The sequence below is a fragment of the Emydura macquarii genome, unplaced genomic scaffold, assembly GCF_026122565.2.
Source record: "Emydura macquarii macquarii isolate MOO-44397 ecotype Brisbane River unplaced genomic scaffold, CSIRO-AGI_Emac_v2 contig_2834, whole genome shotgun sequence".
Classification (NCBI taxonomy): Eukaryota; Metazoa; Chordata; order Testudines; family Chelidae; genus Emydura; species Emydura macquarii.
In genome coordinates this window covers 4,688,673-4,707,255 of record NW_027132971.1, presented here as the reverse complement: position 1 = coordinate 4,707,255, position 18,583 = coordinate 4,688,673, and the positions used below count along the sequence as shown (strand labels likewise).

Here is an 18,583-nt window from a genome sequence, read left to right as displayed (position 1 = left end):
GTGTGCTGGAAATACGTTATTAAAAGGTGTATGGCAGACAGTACATAAGTCATCCCACCTCAGACAAAGGAATGTGGTTGAATGTAAACTGAGTAAGGAGAGACAATGAAATTATATTTACGTGCAAAGTAGATAAAGCTTTCAGGTAAACCAGATTGGGGGCTGGCCACTTACCACTCCTAGTGGGGGATGGCAGCCCCAGGAAACTTTCCTGCCTCTTGAAGAGCATTGAACTTTGGAAAAGATAAGCAAGGGTCATTTTAGCATCCATTACTGGGCAAGTTCAAGAGTCTAGAGCTCTTGTACATCTGAGAAGTGGAATCTTTCAACCAAGGGGGATGAAAGTCTCTGAAAACTGTGAATGTAGGTGAGGAACGTGCTTTAACGAAAGACTCATTTGTTAGACATTAGTATTAGAAATGTATGTTTATTTTTGTTTGTAACCACTTCTATCCCAATTATTTCTACTTGATATTACTTAAATATCTGTTCATTGTTAATAGCCTTAATCTTGCTTTATTACACCATCATCTCAGTGCAGTGTTTCAAACTGAAGAGTAAAGTCAGAGACTGGTGCTCTATACTGTCTCTTTACAGGAGCTGCAAACTTGATAAGCGTTTGTGGGTGTTGTAGTGAGAGGGGCTGAGCACTGTAGAGACAGACTTTTGGGGGAGAACTTGGAACTGGGAGGGTGTTGGTATCACTATGCAAGGAATAAAAAGGCTGCTGGAAGCTAGGGTGAAGTTACTGTGAGCATGCTGCTGGTATCAGGGCTCTGCGCCACAAAGGTACTGCAGGGCAGGTGGTGACAATCCCTTACTGATCTGGGTTGAACCCCCAAGCATCAAAACACCTAGAGGTACAAATCAAGGATCAGGGCCCCATTGTGTTACATATGTAACATCACAAAAATACTGCCCCTGCTATGAACAGCTTACAATCTAAGTATATAAGAAAGGGAATACAACCAACACTGGGGGCAGTACAAGGTAATAACATCTCTATTTGATACTATAGAAATCTATTGACAGACTTGCATACAAGATGGGGAAATATTTTTCTCCCATCACTGTCCTTTTATTGGTGCCATGAATCTAACAATTCAGTTAAATCTAGAGAAATAGGTGGGAAAACAAAAAAAAAGATGGAAAGATGATAGGTAACAATGGCCTGTCTAAGAGCATAGACTCAGAAAAGGCAGCATGATATCTTTCAAAACAGAGAGCAGTCAGGTATTGCTCAGATTCTTTGTAATTACTTACAGATAAGCACTGGGTCCTATCAGTGGCCCCAATACAGTTTGGGAATTGAATCTGTGAAAATCCATTAACTTCCTGTGCATTGCTCAGCCTTATGGCCCAGGAGAAAAGCAATTTCTTAATAGCAGTGCATACTTCCATCACAATTTCCCCAGCAGTTGATCTACAGACACCAAACTGGTTAGGAGGGGCAAGTTTCCAGATGGCATTAGCCAAGTGCTTCTCCATATGGAGGGCAGCTCTCAGATAGGGAAGCTGCAGTGTGAGCTCTGCACAGATTTCTTGGCAAAGGAGCTTTTGTCATCTTGAAGTTCTGCCACTACTGTTGGTCATTCCAGGTCTGCAGCACCACCTGTCCCACCAGTCAGTGTTATGTGAGCAAGCCCAAAAGAAGCGCTTCAGGAACAGTTCAAGGAAAGTGTCTGCTCAGTTTCAGCTGCCTCCCCCTTCTCAGGGGCTATTAGTGCTCTTGTGCTGATTTAATTTAGATATGCTTGCAACACCTTGATGACATTTACTACCAGGAGGAGCTCATTGCTCTCCAATGCTTCCTCCATGCTGCCTGGAAATGGCATTGGATTGCAAAAAGTCATATGTATGATGGGATAAAAGGAGAGGAATCAGAGAATTATGTAGTTTGACCCTAAGCCTCAGAACTTCATTGCTGTCCAGGAGGTATCCCACAATGCATAGCATGAAAAATTCCTGAATGTATGCAGCACAACAGTGGAGCAATGTACTATGGGATGCCAGAGCCCTTCTCTCAACACCACGGTGCTGTGTGGCAACAATGATTTGAGGCAAAACTACCTTAATTGTTGGATAACCATGTGGTGTGTGCATACTGCTTGCACACCAACTGTTGCGGATCACGTAAACAGATACAGAAAACATACAGCAAATTTCAAATGCAAACATGTCTTTAGAGAATATGTTAAAATTGCTTATTTGGGTGATTTCTGGACCTTTTCCAGGCCTTTTGCAAGCTTCTCTCTCTCTCCCACCTCCCTTCCCCCATTTGTGATGGCAATGTGACCTAAAAGGTTTATGTAAAAAATGTGTGTTGGCACCAGATCCCATAGTCTTTTTTTCATCACCACTTGTTCACTGAAGTCCCTGTTCAGGGGTATTATAACAAAATAATACACAACACATTGTAAATTGAACAAAACTTATTTCTCATGAGCTTGATATACACCCATCAGTCCTTGGTCTTTTACATAGTGTCTGATGTTTTTGCTACAATAAATGTTTTATAAATGCTGATGTAAATTAAAACATCCCCATAGCAGCAGTTGAAAATGGAAACAAATGACATTGACATGATGAGAACATTTGGACTTTACTTGGGAATACTGTTCCCACAAATTATCCCATAGCATAGATTGTGCATTGCATAATCTGCATCAAAAGTATTTGCTTCATGACTGAAATTAGTTATCTTAATTTATAAATACTGCATTAGAATCCAGGAGTATCAAGTATCTTAAAGTCCATTTTCTTTAGCAATATGTTATGTATTTTTGAGACCAGCCCATGACCATGGAACAAACAGTATTAATTTCAATGCTAGAAGATACATGTTGTATTTCTTTTCCTGTTTTTATCTAATTTTTCCTAGCATGACTGTGGTTAGTACCATTTAATAAATTCTGAGCCATGGTGACCACATACTAGATTGAAAAATTACATTTTGGCCACATGAGTTGTTCACAGAGAGCACTGTGAATATATCCATTACATATAATGGCTGTCTCTATTTATTCATAAATAAGTGTACACATCTTCCTCGTCAAAAGAGGATTTTTGTTACTACAAAAATAGAATGAATTCAGGCCAGATAAACTTAATGGCACATTTACCATCTGGACAAAACACCAGAATACACTTATATGAAAAATAGAAGAGTCAAATTACGAAATAAAAATACATTTGTGCTGTATGCTGATCTACACAGCAAGACAATTTTCCACCCACACACTATGCACGTTTACTTGACAGAAGATGCAAAACCCCAGAAAAATAAAGCATCTTAATGTTAGCACTTGAGGGAATGGTGGGCCTGATTCTTCACTCTGAGTCACCAGCTTTAAATAAACTGAGTAACATTTGTGTCAACCTGGCATAACAAAGAGACATGTCAGAGCCAATTAATCTCTTGTTCTGCTGAAAGATATTAATGGCTGCCAGCGGGATTGGAGGCTGGTCTTGGGTCCAAAGTCAATCACAAACCTTTTAAAGCCAATGGCTGTGCCAAGCACTCTTTTTTCAGGCTCAAATCAAGCCCCTTTATGTAATAAAAACAGCTGCAGGAAGTGGGATGCTACTGCCAGAGGCCCTAGGCCACATGGCAGGTCCAAGCTAAGCCATGTGGACTGTGGGGTTTCCCTAGTTGCAAATGCAGAGGATGCAGAATGGGTTGTAGTCTGTGTGTTGCGGGAGGAGGGGAGAGAGAGCCTGGAGAAGAAGTGGTGAGCGTGACCCTCAGAGACCGAGCTCACTGGAGTGGCAGAGTTGGGGATTTCTGAGTAAGGAAACTGCTTGCTGTAGTTTATTTCTTGTTCAGGGAAACAGAACTTGCTGAATAAACAAGATTATATGTGAGTCAAATATATTCCTGGTATAATCAATTTCGCCTCATAAAGGATACAAACTTGAAAGACCCTGACTTTTGGCTAGCACTTGAGCCAAAGAGGCAACACTAGCTTTCACACTTGTGATCTCATGGTGAGTTAATGTGATACTGGCATTTAATTGGAGCCAGTGCTGCAAGCTGCTGCAGATCCCATGTGACTTTCAAGGCCAGCAGAAACCATTGTGTCCATGTAGTCTGATCTCCTGAATAGCACAGGACATAGGACTGAATTCAAGCTGTGCTTGTACTAGAGCACATCTTAATTTCAAGATTTCTACTGATGGAAAATCCATCACAACCCTTGGTAAGTTGTTCCAATGGTTAACTATCCTCACCATTAAACATTCACATCTTATTTCTAGTCTGAATTTGTCTAGCTGATTTTTAAACTCTACTAAAGTCAATGGGGAGACTTGCACTGGCTACAGTAGAAATGGGATGGGTTTCTTGGAGAATTGGCAATATCATAAAATTTGACAAATGCTGATCCTACTCCTATATCCTTTCTGCTACCATGCAGGCTTTCCTCTCCCTTGAGGTAACTTCCAGAATGACTTCCTAACCTCTGTAGCCATCCTCCCTTTTAGAAATGCACAGAGTCTGTGGTCAATTTTGATAGGAATTCTATGATGGACATCTGTCCACTAGGAACTAGACTGAGAAGAAACACCCGGTTCCTTTCACATAGACCACTGAACAGTCATCAGATGGTAATAGCTTTCACATATTTCCACCTTCTGGCCAGATTAGGGGCTGATGAATGGGAATTTTGGTGGGCATGCAAAACAGACTCAGGCTCCTAGAAGTGGAGGCTCCTAGTCCTCTATGTGCCTTGAGCCATGCAGTTTGTTTTTGGTTACATCTTCCCACATTACATATAAAACAATGGAAAAAAATTTACTCTTTGGCCTGGGCCTGTATAGGACTGAATCCTGCTGGCCTTACTTACACATTTGTCTCATTTAAATCCATGGGATTAGCTGTATAAAGCAAACAAAATTTGGTCCAGAATGTCATAGCACTTCAAACACAATAAAGCCACAAAAGAGAACAGTGAAGTACAATGAGCTTGGCAAATAGTTGATTGTCATTCTCTTACTATCGCCTTAAAGTCGGACTAGGGTAGGTGCTTGTGATATTAAGTATCAGCTTTTGGTAACTTCAACCCCCTCTGTCTTTTCCTTTTCCTCCATTCTGTTCCTTGATATGGATGACTGTTCCCTGTTCAGACTGTTGAAACATTCTAGTAATTGTTCTACCATCACTGCATTTTCACTGTACTGCACCATTATCTGTATCGATTCTATTAATTTCATCAATGGAGGTTATAAAAAGCAGACAGGTTCAGACAGTTTGAGTTTACAGCTGCCTCTTTCAGTCCCGCATTTTTCTAATAATTCAGACTCTGGAATCCATGCACCTAGACCCTGATCCTGTAAGCTGTTCTATGAAAGCAGAACACTGTAATCGTGTAAAGCCCCACTGAAATCAGTGGGGTATTATTGACCACAGGGGTCGGTCCACATGGAGCACCTTGCCGGATCAGAACCCTATTTATTACAGTCAGAGCTATGTGCTCTGCTGTTTCCTGTGACTTTACCCATGTGGTGATTGCTATCTGGGCTCTCAGCAGGGAACTGAAACAAGGATCTCTAGGGGTTAAAGCATGAGATTGTACAACCTGAGCTAAAAAGCCAGCCTCTGTAGTTGGGGACTGTACAGACTTTGAACCTCTGTGGATTTGGCACAGAGGAGGACTCTGAATGCATACTGGTCAGTGGGTTACATATATATTCTCAGTTGCACCAGTTTAGCTTTCTTGGAAAATCAAATATTTGTAGTACAAGCTACTAAGTTTTCTCAGTAATCGTCGTTTACGGAGACATGCAAAGAGCAAAAATTTATCTAACATGTTTATAAAGTATACATAATTTGACATTTTGATAGCTCCCCAGAGGAAGTAGTAAATTAAAAATCAAAGATAAAATAGGCTGTGGCACTGTGCATAGCTCAGATTCTTCTTGTCTGTGGTTTTTTTTTTCTGCCAACCAGTCTGTCTGTCCGTTCATCCCATGATTACACTGCTTGAAGATGCCAGCAAAGATCATGGTGTTTCCCTAAAGCACTTTCAAAAAGGAGGCCTATTAGGAATGTGCAGTTAATATTTCACTTTGTATTTTGCAAATTCTTCGAAAGTCTCTATAAATTCATTAAAATTTCTTTCTTCATACTCTTCACATTGTCTGCATTCTGTTTTTTTCATGTTCTGCAAAAGAGGAAAATGAAAAAATGACAATTCTCTGAATAAAAATTGGTTTGAGATTAAAACTGGGGATAGCTGAATTGGTTTTGATACAGAACCAAATCTTGCTCACTTTCATCTTACAAGGAATCCTACTGCAGACTATTGCCACAGGAACCTAAGTACTGTACTATAAGTGGCCTGATTTTCAAACATGAGCTTGCAGAGCTGCCAGTGACTTCAGTGGGAGATGCAGGTGATTAGTCCCTTTGAAAACCAGGTGATGTTTCTTTAGGTGTCTAAATATGGTCTCCTCTATGAACTCCGGTTTGAAAATGTTGGCCGAGGGATACCAGTTTACACATGCAGATGCACTGAAATGCATCCTCTGAAGCATTTGTTTTGCTAACAAGCTAGAAAACTTTATTCTGAGAAGAGCTAAAGTCCTTCCTTTAAATAAAGGACCCCCATTCACACACCCCTGTCATGTGTATCTGACAGCAAAATTTATCTCAAGCCATTAAATGCACTTTTTGGGGATTGTCCTCTTTCCAGTGATTGTAGATGGCACTTACCGGATTGTTCTGTAAATTTTCATTCTTTGACAAACCTGCCTTTACATTTGCCAGCACATTGCGCACATGCTGTTTGATTTTACATCCTTTTTTGATTTCACATTCATGTAAAATCACGTTCAGCTCTAAGGAAAAGCATTCCATCACTTGGACTTCACACTCATCCTAAAAATGAAAAAGGTTAAATGGCTTTACAATAAAAAAATAAAAAGAATTAGGTGCATTTGTTACATAATTTTGCAACCAATAGCTGATTATGATCCACTGTGTATCTGTTTTGCCATGCAAATGTTTGTAAATATCTGCACTGATCATGAGAGTTAGTGAGTAACCTGGTTAAATTACATTTAAAGGTGGGACAGGACATAATAGGCTTGGTGAGGAATGTTAAAACCAAGGTAGGAGGGGAACTAATTAGGATATAATTTGAGAGTATAATTAATAATATTATTAATAATATTTAGTACTTTCCATCCATAAATCTCAAAGCAATTTTTAAAAAGGGAGTATCACTATCCCTATTTTACAGATGGATAAACAGAGAGATGGACAGATTTTCCCAGCAGGTCATGCAGCAGGTTAGAATAGAGTAAGAAATCAATGCTTTATCCACTGGGCTATACCCTCCCTCTTAGAAAAATAAAAGTTTTGGCTATCAAGAAAACCTTCCTGACAGCTACATCTACTAGACTGTAGGACAGTCTTCCCAGGAGAGTGCAGAAGGTGCAGTGAAGCGATCATTTTATAATTAGATTGGCTATATGACCTCTCTGATTAGGAGATACAGTTTATATCACAAACTGAAATAACTTATCGTGTATGGTGGTTATCCCCAGTTTTGCCATTCCTCCAATTAGAAGCTATTGAAGGTGGATGCCTGTGCAGTTTAGATCTTAACTCTATTTTAAAATGATCTAGCAGAGTGCATGATATTGGAGAATCATGTTTCCTTTTGGCAAAAAGGAAAGTTTTTCCTTTTGATAAAAATCATGTTGGCCTTCCTTTTTAATTGACTAACCTCTATGGCCAGTGATTCAGTAGCCATATCTGCTTACAGTGATCCTGATTAATACAAATAAAGAGTGGAAACTTATTTTTAATGCAAATGATTTGGTTTCAGAAGCTTTGAGCAAACTAAACATTGATTGCCTTTAGGTGGTTATTTCAGAAGAAATAAGGATATCACCCTTAGACCGGGCTAGGTAAAATTTACAAAATGTACTTACAGGCTTGTCTGTATATGCTGTATATAAACTGGCATCAATACTCTAAAAGAAAACAGATTTGGATATGTAAACAATAATTCATGAGTATAGTGATAATAAAGCCAATCTTACTATAATGCAGGGGAGTGGCCTACTCCAGTGCTCAAAGGGTCAATCCTACAAGGTGCTGGAGGTCACTGAAGTCAGTGAACGTTTAGATGCCCCAGCACCTCGCAGCATGAGGCTCAAAGTGAGAAGGACATCACTGGAGCTGAGTTTCAGCAGTATGTTCTCAGAAGAAGCCTACTCCCAATTCTCCTTTTCGGAAAAACTTTCTTCTTCTTCTATCTGACTAAGAACAAATGCTGTAGAGATTAAAATGGAGCATTTAAGGAAATATAAATTGAAGAAGAGGAAAAAAACACTTAATTTGAGGGGCTGAAATGCATTTTTCACCCCAATTGTCAATTATCCTTTTTGTTATCTACTCTCCTGCTTATCCCTGTGCTACAGCATTAAATGCATTCTCTTCTTTCCCCCCCGTCTCCCTTCTCTTACTTACAGTTTAAGCACTTGGTTACACAACCAACTCCAGATCTCTTCCTACCCAAATGAATCTATGAAACATTGATACTTCATGAACTTACTTCAGATATGACTTTAATCTCTTGCAAATCATTTATAACTGCCTTCCAGCTTCTATTTTCAGCTTCTATTCTTGGTAGATATGCACTGATACAGCTAAAACAAAACAACCACAAAAACAATTAGATATGTAGTAGCATGCGCACATCTTTTCTGCAGATAATAATATAGCTAAGACTAGTCAGAAGAGTAGTGTTATATTATATATACTCCATATGTGTGGGCGTATGTGACAAATTGAAACCATATGATTAAGGCTAAGTCTACACTGACAGCGGCAAATTCACCGTCATCAGATCGATTTCTCTGGATTGACTGAGTGGTCAGTGAAGATCCGCTCAGTCGATCCAGAAATCAACATATTAAGACCACCTCCATAAGTAGCGTAGCGCTGCGTCGACAGGAACGCAGTGCAGTGAAGACGGCACGCAGAAGAGAACCACAGAAGTCAACGGGAGTTACGCAAGTTTTTTGCATAGCTTGCATAACTCCTGTTGACTGCTGCTGAATCTCGGAAGTAAGTGTAGACAGGGCCAAAGTGTGGAATCCATGAAATATATAGGAAATACTGATGGTATGTACTGGTATGAAGGTTTTTAATCAGCAGGAGTCTGGGATGATCCCCTTACTCAGAAGTGGAAAAGCCACAAGTAAATTATGCTAAACATCTCAATCTCTTAGTGATAAAACATCTATCCCACATCATCTTGCATATGCCCATATATATTACTGCAAAGTTAATGTTACCAACTTTAAAGAGGTTCACCTACACAGAGCTCACAGTGAGAGAGAGGTATTACTATTTAAAGTAAAATACCTAAAATCGTTCTTTCTAGATATAAAAATGTCCCGCTGATTTTTAACTAATGCCATGGGTGCCTCTGAAAATCAGGCCCTTAGGGCTAGATCCACAAAGGTATTCAGGCTCCTAGGTGCCAAAAGTGGCAGTGAAGTCCAAAACTGAGATTCTCAAAACCCCTGTTCAGCTGCCATCTAACCCTGTTACTTAAGTTTCTGCTGGTAAAGTCCCTTATAAATACTTAAATAGTTGTTAGGCTAGAGAAAGAGAGACAATGACTCTATTGTCTAGTGCTTGGGCACTCACTTGAGAGACCCAGGTTCTGCTCCAAAAATAGTAAGCATTTTATACAAAGTGGAACAGCATCAACAGAAGAGATTGAGAGCTCTCCCCTGGAATACCTCTAGCCTGGTGGTTACAACATTCACCTGGGAGGTGGAACACCTGGGTTCAGGTCCCTGCTATGAATCAGGCAGAGTAGGGGCTTGACCTCAGGTCTCCCACATCCCAGATGACTGCTCTAACTAGTGGGCTATAAGATATAAGGGGGCTGACAGCAGCCCCACCATCTTCTCCTGCTACTGGCTTCTGTGAATCCTGTTCTTAAGCACCTAACTCTCTCCATGTGTTGTATAGGAAGCCTAGGCACCTAACTTGGAGCTGTGGAGTCTGCTACATGACATGGCGCCTAAACATTCAGCTTTGCAATGCTGAATCTAAGAGCTTGTCTACGTGGCAAGTTACTGTGCGGGATGCTATGGTGTTAATCCAAAGTTCACCAGCTTGCTGTGCAGTAACATCCCATGCGGATACTTACAGCTCAGTGAAAGTCCCGGAGTACAGTTGGTTTATTATTACTGGAAAGTCTAGTACATCAAGCTGCACTTTCACTGCACTGGACATTACTGTGCGGCAAAAGGTGCACTGTAGATTCTCACCCTGGCTTGCTGTATCACTAACTCACCATATAGACAAGCCCTTAGTTCCCTTTGTGGATGTAGTGTCTCAAGTTCGGCAGCCCAAACTTGGTGGGCATATTTGAAAATGTAGGCCTCAATCACAGAGGCAACCACTGGGGGTTCGTTTGGAGGAAAAGAGTGGGACATTTCCCTCAAACTCCCAAGTAGAAGGGAGCAATAACGTCTTTGAGTCTGTGGCAAAGGGGAGATAAGGGAAAGCTAATTCCACCCCTTCTGCTGATTTTGGGTGCAGAAGTGGCAGACTTAGCATTCTTCTCTTGCTCTCCTTAGGGGCTAACCAGCTGAAAGGCAGAGGTGGTGCCCAATTCAAACAGCAGGTGGATCCAGAAGAAAGAATTCAGCTTCCCTCCTGTTGTCTGCACTTACAGGAAAGGAGAGGAAGAATCTCCTCCCAACAGGCCTAGAGCGAGGAGAGGAGATAGAGGATATTCACCAGCCTTCTTCCCAATGACACAGAGGAAGGTACTGTTGGAAGGGGACAAGACAGCCCCTATTAGGGAGATGACACAAAGAAGGGGTGGGCAGTGAGCATTCAGGGTACATAATGGGGCAGAGGACAATCAGGATGTGGGGCACAAAGCACCAGGGGGAGACCAGGGAGTACTGAGCCTGGTTGAGGAGGGTGTGAGACAGACTCTGGGGGATATCCAGCTTTGTAAAGAGAGACTTGAGATCGTTGGGAGAAAAATACAACACAAATATAAATAATTATTTATTTACAAGTTTTATGTTTAAAAATAATTACCAAAGAATGAAGATGGTTCCAGTTGCATTATTTAGAAAGCTGAAAAAATGTCTCTTCAGAATAAGGTACTGCTGGTAGCGGAGACAAATACTTCTAAGGTGTGTTTTCTGAAAGATATGATCCAGGAAATATTAAGTTACTTAAAAGAGTTGCAGAGCACAATTTGACTTCATAGCGTATTTTTAGTACAGATTGAATTAATCCATTAGGTAAGTCATCTAGTCAAGAAAATATTGCATGTAGTGGATATTTTGTAAAGACCAACTCACTCCGTAGCTTTTTTAGGAATTTGTAGTCACTTGCTGGTAGAAAAACAGGTGCCAGGGGCACAGCACAAGAAACTGGAATGTGTCTGGATCATGAGTCCCTAGCTTCTTTCATAGCACGGATCACATTTTACCACAGACATTGCATCACAGACCACTTGCCCTCCCACATTTGCTACCCCTTTGCATTCTATAATATCCCTGAAGCAACTACAGCAATTAAATATGTACAAAAGTAATGTTAGGAAAACTGGGGCTTTTAAAAATGTTTTTAGCTTCTTTAGCAATTTAGTAGCTGGAAATAAGAAGGGCAAGCCAGCTTTCCCTGGATTACCAGCAAGTGCTCCATAATTCAGAATTTGGAAACTTCTGTTCAAGCCTTCTTATATAAACTGGCACAGTTCCATTATGGAGATGCACCTTATCTATCTCACAGGGCTATTGTGAGGATTACTGATATTTTAAAAATTCTTTGTTTACAATGTTGTATTAAGTAGTATTTATTGTTTCCAAGATGCAAAGGCTTAGTTTAAATAATATGGCAGTCTGTTGACCATACAAATTTACATATTTTTAGTGGAAGACATTTCCAGGTGCCTGGAAGCTTGTTAACTAAAATATATGTAACAAACCACAAACAGATAATTTGTACTAAAGTAAGAACATGACAAATAATACTTGAACAGGTTTGATTTTCTTAACTAGTTCACTACGGAGAGTCACACGCAGTAGTGACTCAACTCATCTTAAAAAAAGAGCTTAACCACAGTGAATGGAAATCTAAAAAATCTGAGTATATAATAGTTTATAAGCCTCAAATGATGGCTCTATGCCAAAACATTAGGTAACAAATTATCTATACCACACTCGTAAATCTATACTGAGAAAGAACGAGTTTATGGTTCTTTCATCCAGGATAGATCTATTGTGGTCACATCAACTAAGTCTACATGCTAAGTATTACAGAGATGCAGTGGCCTCTCTATAGTTAAGGTTGCAAATCAGTTTCTGCTATAACGTTACCTTCGAAAATCAATTTGACCTGCAGGTGACCACATTTATTCTTAAGGAAAATGAAAACATTTCTGTTCAAATTTGGAGAAAATTCTTCAAACTATTTTTGATTTATAGGTCATTAAAATTAAAATTTTAAAATGGGTATTATTCTTCACTAACATTTTTGTCAATTTCTAGCTCAAATATGGTCATCAAACTATCTACAAAAAAAAGCTGTTAAAAAACTAAGGTGCTCGGTATAATTGAAAACAATAGGGTGTCACTGAGCAAAATTTTTAACCATTTGTTGTGGACCGTTTGGGGCCTGAACCTGCTCTCAACTGATGCCAAAGGGAGATTTTTATATTAATTTTAGTGGGTGCAGTATTGGGCATTATAGGAGATAAATAAGAGATCTTCCTTAAGCCAAACTCTAAAAGTCTGCAGCTCTGATAACGTCTATTATTTTATTGGTGATAGCAAGTAAAAGCTAAGTAAAGGTTGCAACCATAATCCTATAATAAGGCTGATTCTGTTCTCCTATATAACTTTAAAAAAATCCAAAAAGCAAAAAAAGCAACACATCCAAAAATAAAGAAAAATTAAAATCCCCATGCTTTCAAATTTAGGATATGATTTAAAGTCTCACTGATAGCAAATTTTGTTTAAGTTGAATAAGTATAGTGATTAAAGTACTTTAAAATCACCTTTTTTACTTGATTGCAAAGTGTCCAATGTTGCCTTGTGAACTTTGCTCTTTCTAACAAAATCATATTATGTCACAATTTTAAGCAGTGGTAGGTTTTTATATTGGCTCCTACAAGAGACAGTATTATTCAAGTCCAGATTTTTTTTTAAACTTCAGACATTGCCATTATTTGAAAACTAGACATGACTCTCTGTCAATGAAACTGCCAGAGCAGGTTTTGACTTTTCAGGACTACTTTTTGAAAGAAAATTCCAGGATGTAGTAAAATGTCTCTTTCACCTGCATTCCACACTAAAAAGTCCTTCTGTCCTGATAGGTATACAAGTCCTTGTCCAAATGAGGTAACTGAGCAACAGAAAATTAACTGACTTCCCAAAGATTACAGAGGAAATTTGTGGCTGTTCTGTGCTAGAAACAGAACCTTCTAAACTAATATCTTATCCACTAGCTCACAACACACTCAAACAAGTTGTTTCAGACCTCTGTAGTTAAGTCAGAGGTAATATGGGGATAATGCTTACCCACAATTGTTAGGTGCTTTGACATCTATAGATGACAAAGCAGTAAGTAAGGGGTACATCTGGTAAGTAGACGTATGCACATTAGTAGTTCCAATGAGTTCACTGAGACTACTTATGTGCATAAAATTCAAGTACATACATAAAAGTGTTTGTAAAATTAAAGACTTAGACCCTAAATTGGGAAACACTCAAGCATCTGCTTAACTTTATTCACATGAATAGTCCCATTGAAGGGGCTCTTCATGTCAGTCAACATTGATTTGCTTTTTTCTGTATTTAGTATAGCACTTAACACACTGAAAGCTTGGTCTTGACAGGAGCCTTTGAGAGAGATAGTAATCAATAATAAAAATAATAACAAAAAATCATATCCTCAATTGAGGAACATATTAATTGGTAATATTCCCCATTTAAAAGCATATTCTAGAAGCAGATCTATAGATAACACATTCAATGTAAGAAAAAATATATTAAAAATGCCTAACGATCTACAGGTCCGAGTGAAAGTTATTGTTGAATGATGAAGAAATGCACATATCTTTATATTTGAGGAGAATGTGGTTGCTCATTATGTAGTCGTCATATCTAGAATATTTTATTTCTTTGCTTTCAAGAGCTTTGGTTTTGAAACTGCCACTAAAAGTGGAGGGGAGGGGCAGCAGAGAGGAACTAATGTATGCTTTCACAGGTGTTTTGTGGTCTCATCCAGTTTTCATAAATGTACAGAGTATCCAGTTAGAAATGGCCCCTAGATCATCTAGTCCAAAGCAGGATCATTCTGCACACCAATTTATTAAATATTTTAACTATTCTTGAACAACATTAGTGATGGTAGCTCAACTACAGACTTTGACAAAATATTCCTTTGTCTTGAACTCACCAATTTAAAATTTTCTCTGCCACTTTCAGGTTTTCATTTCTGGTTCCTCTTCGTCTCTCTTTTGCTCTATATTATCATCTTTCTAATACATTCATCTTATTTTCAGATGAAATAAAAATATGGATCCTTGAACTTGGGACTCTACAAGTAAAGTGACGGAGTAAATTATATTTAAATATGTTCTTTTTCACTTTGCTGCACTTACTGGTAACCACATGTACTGGCATTGTCAAAACGTTTAAAACAAAATCAATTCTATAGTAAATATGGTTGGGTGCTGCCAAATACACTTCTGAAATACGGCATGAGTAAACTATTCATTTGAAAAATGTCTTTATTAAACTGCTTTCTAATCATGAAATTTAGATGAAACACTTAAAATTACTGCCGAAGTAAAATCTAAGCTGCAGTAGCCTTTCCTCACTGGGGATCTGATTATGAACCCATACGAGTCAGCCAATGAGAAAACTCCCTTTGACTTTAATGGTGCAAGACCTAATTTTGCTAATTTTGTTGTCAGAAAGACTTCAAACTCAGTTAGACAGAAGAAAGATTATAGCTACATTCATTATTTATGTTTTACACTAGGGAAGATACTGAAACCTATGGTCACAAGTTTGTGTCTGTCAAACCATATATTCAAACTACTTAATCAAGATTTACTCACAAATCTCTATGCAGCTCTCAGACGCATAAAACTATTTAGGTATTGCAGTGCTCAGTGATAGGTAACTGATTTAGGAGCACTCTGTCTACCCTCTGCTTGCCTGCCATTCACCTCAGTATATTTTCTACTATAGGTATCTGCATCTTTTCTTCCATTTCCGTAAGACCTACCATTTCTAAACCTCCCACCTACCCACTTTCTTTTTCAGTTTGTTACATATTTGCTGGTCCGATGGGTACTCCTGCTACCTCTTTCACTGCAAGCCATGCACATTGGGTTCTCCTTTTCAATTCTCCAGATCTCTCAACAATGGCACTAAGTGTACTACATAAGTACATAAATTGTCTTCCGATTCAGCTTCTCTCCTGCAGCTTCAATTAACAGCTCTTCTTTCACCTTCCCTACTTGCATAACTTCAGTTTTATCTGTGTTTAACTCCAAATCATGGTCTTCAAACACAGATGCCCACTTTGATACCAATTCCTTTTTGATGATCTGGCCCTTTTGGTTGACAGCAGTATACATTAGTTTTCTCTGACTCCACAGGCTTGGTTTCCTACTAGTTAAATCCATAACTAGGATGAAGTGAAGAGGCCTCGACAGACTGCCTTGTCTCAATCCTATGAACACCTCAACATTCCCTGAAATTCTATGTATTTTTGCCACCATAGCTGTTGAGCCTTGATAGCTCCTTTATTATCTACATCCATCTCAATTCTCCAAAGAGAATTCTCCCAGAGAACCAAGTCGTATGCTTTTTTAAGATCAATAAATTCTACATAGCAGTTATTGCTAAAGGCTTTCTATGATGACTGCTTTCAACCAAAAAGTGTATTGGTTGTTCTCTACATTTTTGTTGTACACCAACAGAATCCCCTGGGGAAAACTGTAAATTCTATGGTGAAAAGTTCCAGAAGGGTAGCCGTGTTAGTTTGTATACAGCAAAAACAACCTTACCCTTGGATATGTATATATACACCTCCTATCTGCTTTCTATTCCTTACATCTGACAAAGTGGGTTACAGCCCACGAAAGCTTATGCCTGCAGAAATTAAATTTGTTAGTCTTTAAAGTGCTACAGGACTCTCTTTGTTTTTGCTGTATAAAGACTAACATGGCTACCCCTCTGGAACTTTTCACCATGGAAGGCACTGAATTTAGCCCTATGAAATGGAAATCTACCAACTTCATGAAAAAACTCGCAGATACAGACAGACATCATCTTCCTCTCCAAGTGCAAACAAATGGACATCAAACAAAATGGACTGAAAGTGAAAAATCCCTTACGATCGACATATTATACAGACTATGGTGAGAGATTGTGTCACACACACACAAAAAAACTACAGAACCACGTGATCAGCATTCTGTACAGCAAACAGAAGATCAAGAAAGAACTCTCAATGCTAGATAATCTCATGAAAAGCCAAACTTCCACAGAAATTTCCACATGGCTGATCTTTACAAAAACAAGACGGGCCATTTACAACACTCATTTTGCTTCTCTACAGAGGAAAAAGGACTCTAAACTCCTACATGCCACAAGAGACCACAACTATGATACCCTTGACTCATCCAACAATATTGTAAATCTATCCAGCTATACACTTAACCCAGCAGAAGAGTCTGTCTTATCTTGAGGACTCTCTTTTTGCCCTACCACCCCCACACACGATACAATTCTGCAGTGACCTGGAATCCTACTTTCACGGTCTCCGACTCAAGGAATATTTCCACCACACCACTGAACAACACACTAACTCGCAGATACCTTTCTACCAACACTACAAGAAGAATTCTGCATGGATTCCTCCTGACGGTCGAAACACCAGACTAGACTTTTACACAGAGTGTTTCCGCCAACATGCACAAGCTGAGATTGTCGACAAGCAACATCGCTTGCCCCATAACCTGAGCCATGCAGAACGCCATCCACAGCCTCAATAACAACTTTGACACCATAATCAAAGAGGCGGACAAAGGAGATGCCGTTGTCATCATGAATAGATCAGATTACGAACAGGAGCTGCCAGACAACTCTCCAACAGCACATTCTACAAGCCACTACTATCTGATCTCACTGAGGAATACCAAAAGAAACTACAACATCTACTTAAGAAACTCCCTAAAGAAACACAGGAACAAATATACACAGACACACCTCCTGAGCCCCAACCAGGGTTATTCTATTTGCTACTCAAGATCCACAAACCTGGGAATCCTGGATGCCTCATCATCTCAGGCATTGGCACTCTCACAGCAGGACTGTGGAGAAAGCTGAGGTACTCAATGCCTTTTTTGCCTCTGTCTTCACAGACAAGATCAGCTCTCAGACTGCTGCATTGGGTGGCACAGAATGGGAAGGAGGCGAACATCCCACAATGCTGAAGGAATGGGTCCAAGACTATTTAGAAGGATTGGACATTCACAAGTCCATGGGGCCGGATGCAATGCACCCGAGGGTGCATCTGAGGTGATTTCAGAGCCATTGGCTATTATCTTTGAAAGCTCGTGGGAACAGGGGGAGGTCCCTGATGACTGGAAAAAAGCAAATATAGTGCCCATCTTCAAAAAAGGGAGGAAAGAGGATCCAGGGAACTACAGACCGGTCAGCCTCACCTCAATCCCTGGAAAAATCATGGAGCAGGTCCTTAAGGAATCCATTTTAAGGCACTTGGAGGAGAGGAAGGTGATCAGGAACAGTCAACACGGATTCACTAAGGGAAAGTCATGCCTGACCAACCTGATTGCTTTCTATGATGAGGTGACTGGCTCTGTGGATGTAGGGAAGGCGGTGGATGTGATATACCTTGACTTTAGCAAAGCTTTTGATACTGTCTCACACAGTATTCTTATCAGCAAGTTAAAGAAGTATGGGTTGGATGAATGGATTATAAAATGGATAGAGAACTGGCTAGAGCATAGGGCTCAACGAGTAGTGATCAATGGCTCCATGTCTAGCTGGCAACCGGTCACAAGCGGAGTTCCCCAGGGGTCGGTCCTGGGGCCGGTTTTGTTCAACATCTTTATTAATGATCTGGAGGATGGGGTAGATTGTATCCTCAGCAAGTTTGCGGACGACACTAAGCTGGGGGGAGGGGTAGATACCCTGGAGGGTAGGGATAGGATACAGAGTGACCTAAACAAACTGGAGGATTGGGCCAAAAGAAATCTAATGAGGTTCAACAAGGACAAGTGCAGAGTCCTCCACTTAGGAAGGAAGAATCCCATGCACAGCTATAGACTGGGGACCAACGAGCTGGGCAGCAGCTCTGCAGAAAAGGACCTGGGGGTAACCGTGGATAAAAAGCTGGATATGAGTCAGCAGTGTGCCCTGGTTGCCAAGAAGGCTAATGGCATATTGGGCTGCATTAGGAGGGGCATTGCCAGCAGGTCACGGGAAGTGATTATTCCCCTCTATTCGACATTGGTGAGGCCACATTTAGAATATTGTGTCC

At 39.8% G+C, this 18,583-nt stretch overlaps 1 protein-coding gene across 3 annotated transcripts in view; it reads right to left on the bottom strand.

The window, feature by feature from the left end:
• Positions 1–2,414: 2,414 nt before the first annotated feature.
• The window catches only part of IL15 (interleukin 15), a 62,885-nt gene continuing 46,716 nt past the window's right edge, over positions 2,415–18,583 (bottom strand). For all 3 annotated transcript variants that reach the window (XM_067568018.1, XM_067568017.1, XM_067568016.1), the window contains 5 exons: positions 11,087–11,193; positions 8,565–8,658; positions 7,939–7,980; positions 6,713–6,877; positions 2,415–6,161 (listed from right to left, as the gene is read on the bottom strand). In XM_067568018.1, the coding sequence (XP_067424119.1) occupies positions 6,054–6,161; positions 6,713–6,877; positions 7,939–7,980; positions 8,565–8,658; positions 11,087–11,193 (516 nt within the window). In that variant the 3' untranslated portion in view covers positions 2,415–6,053. The remainder of the gene's footprint in view (positions 6,162–6,712; positions 6,878–7,938; positions 7,981–8,564; positions 8,659–11,086; positions 11,194–18,583) is intronic.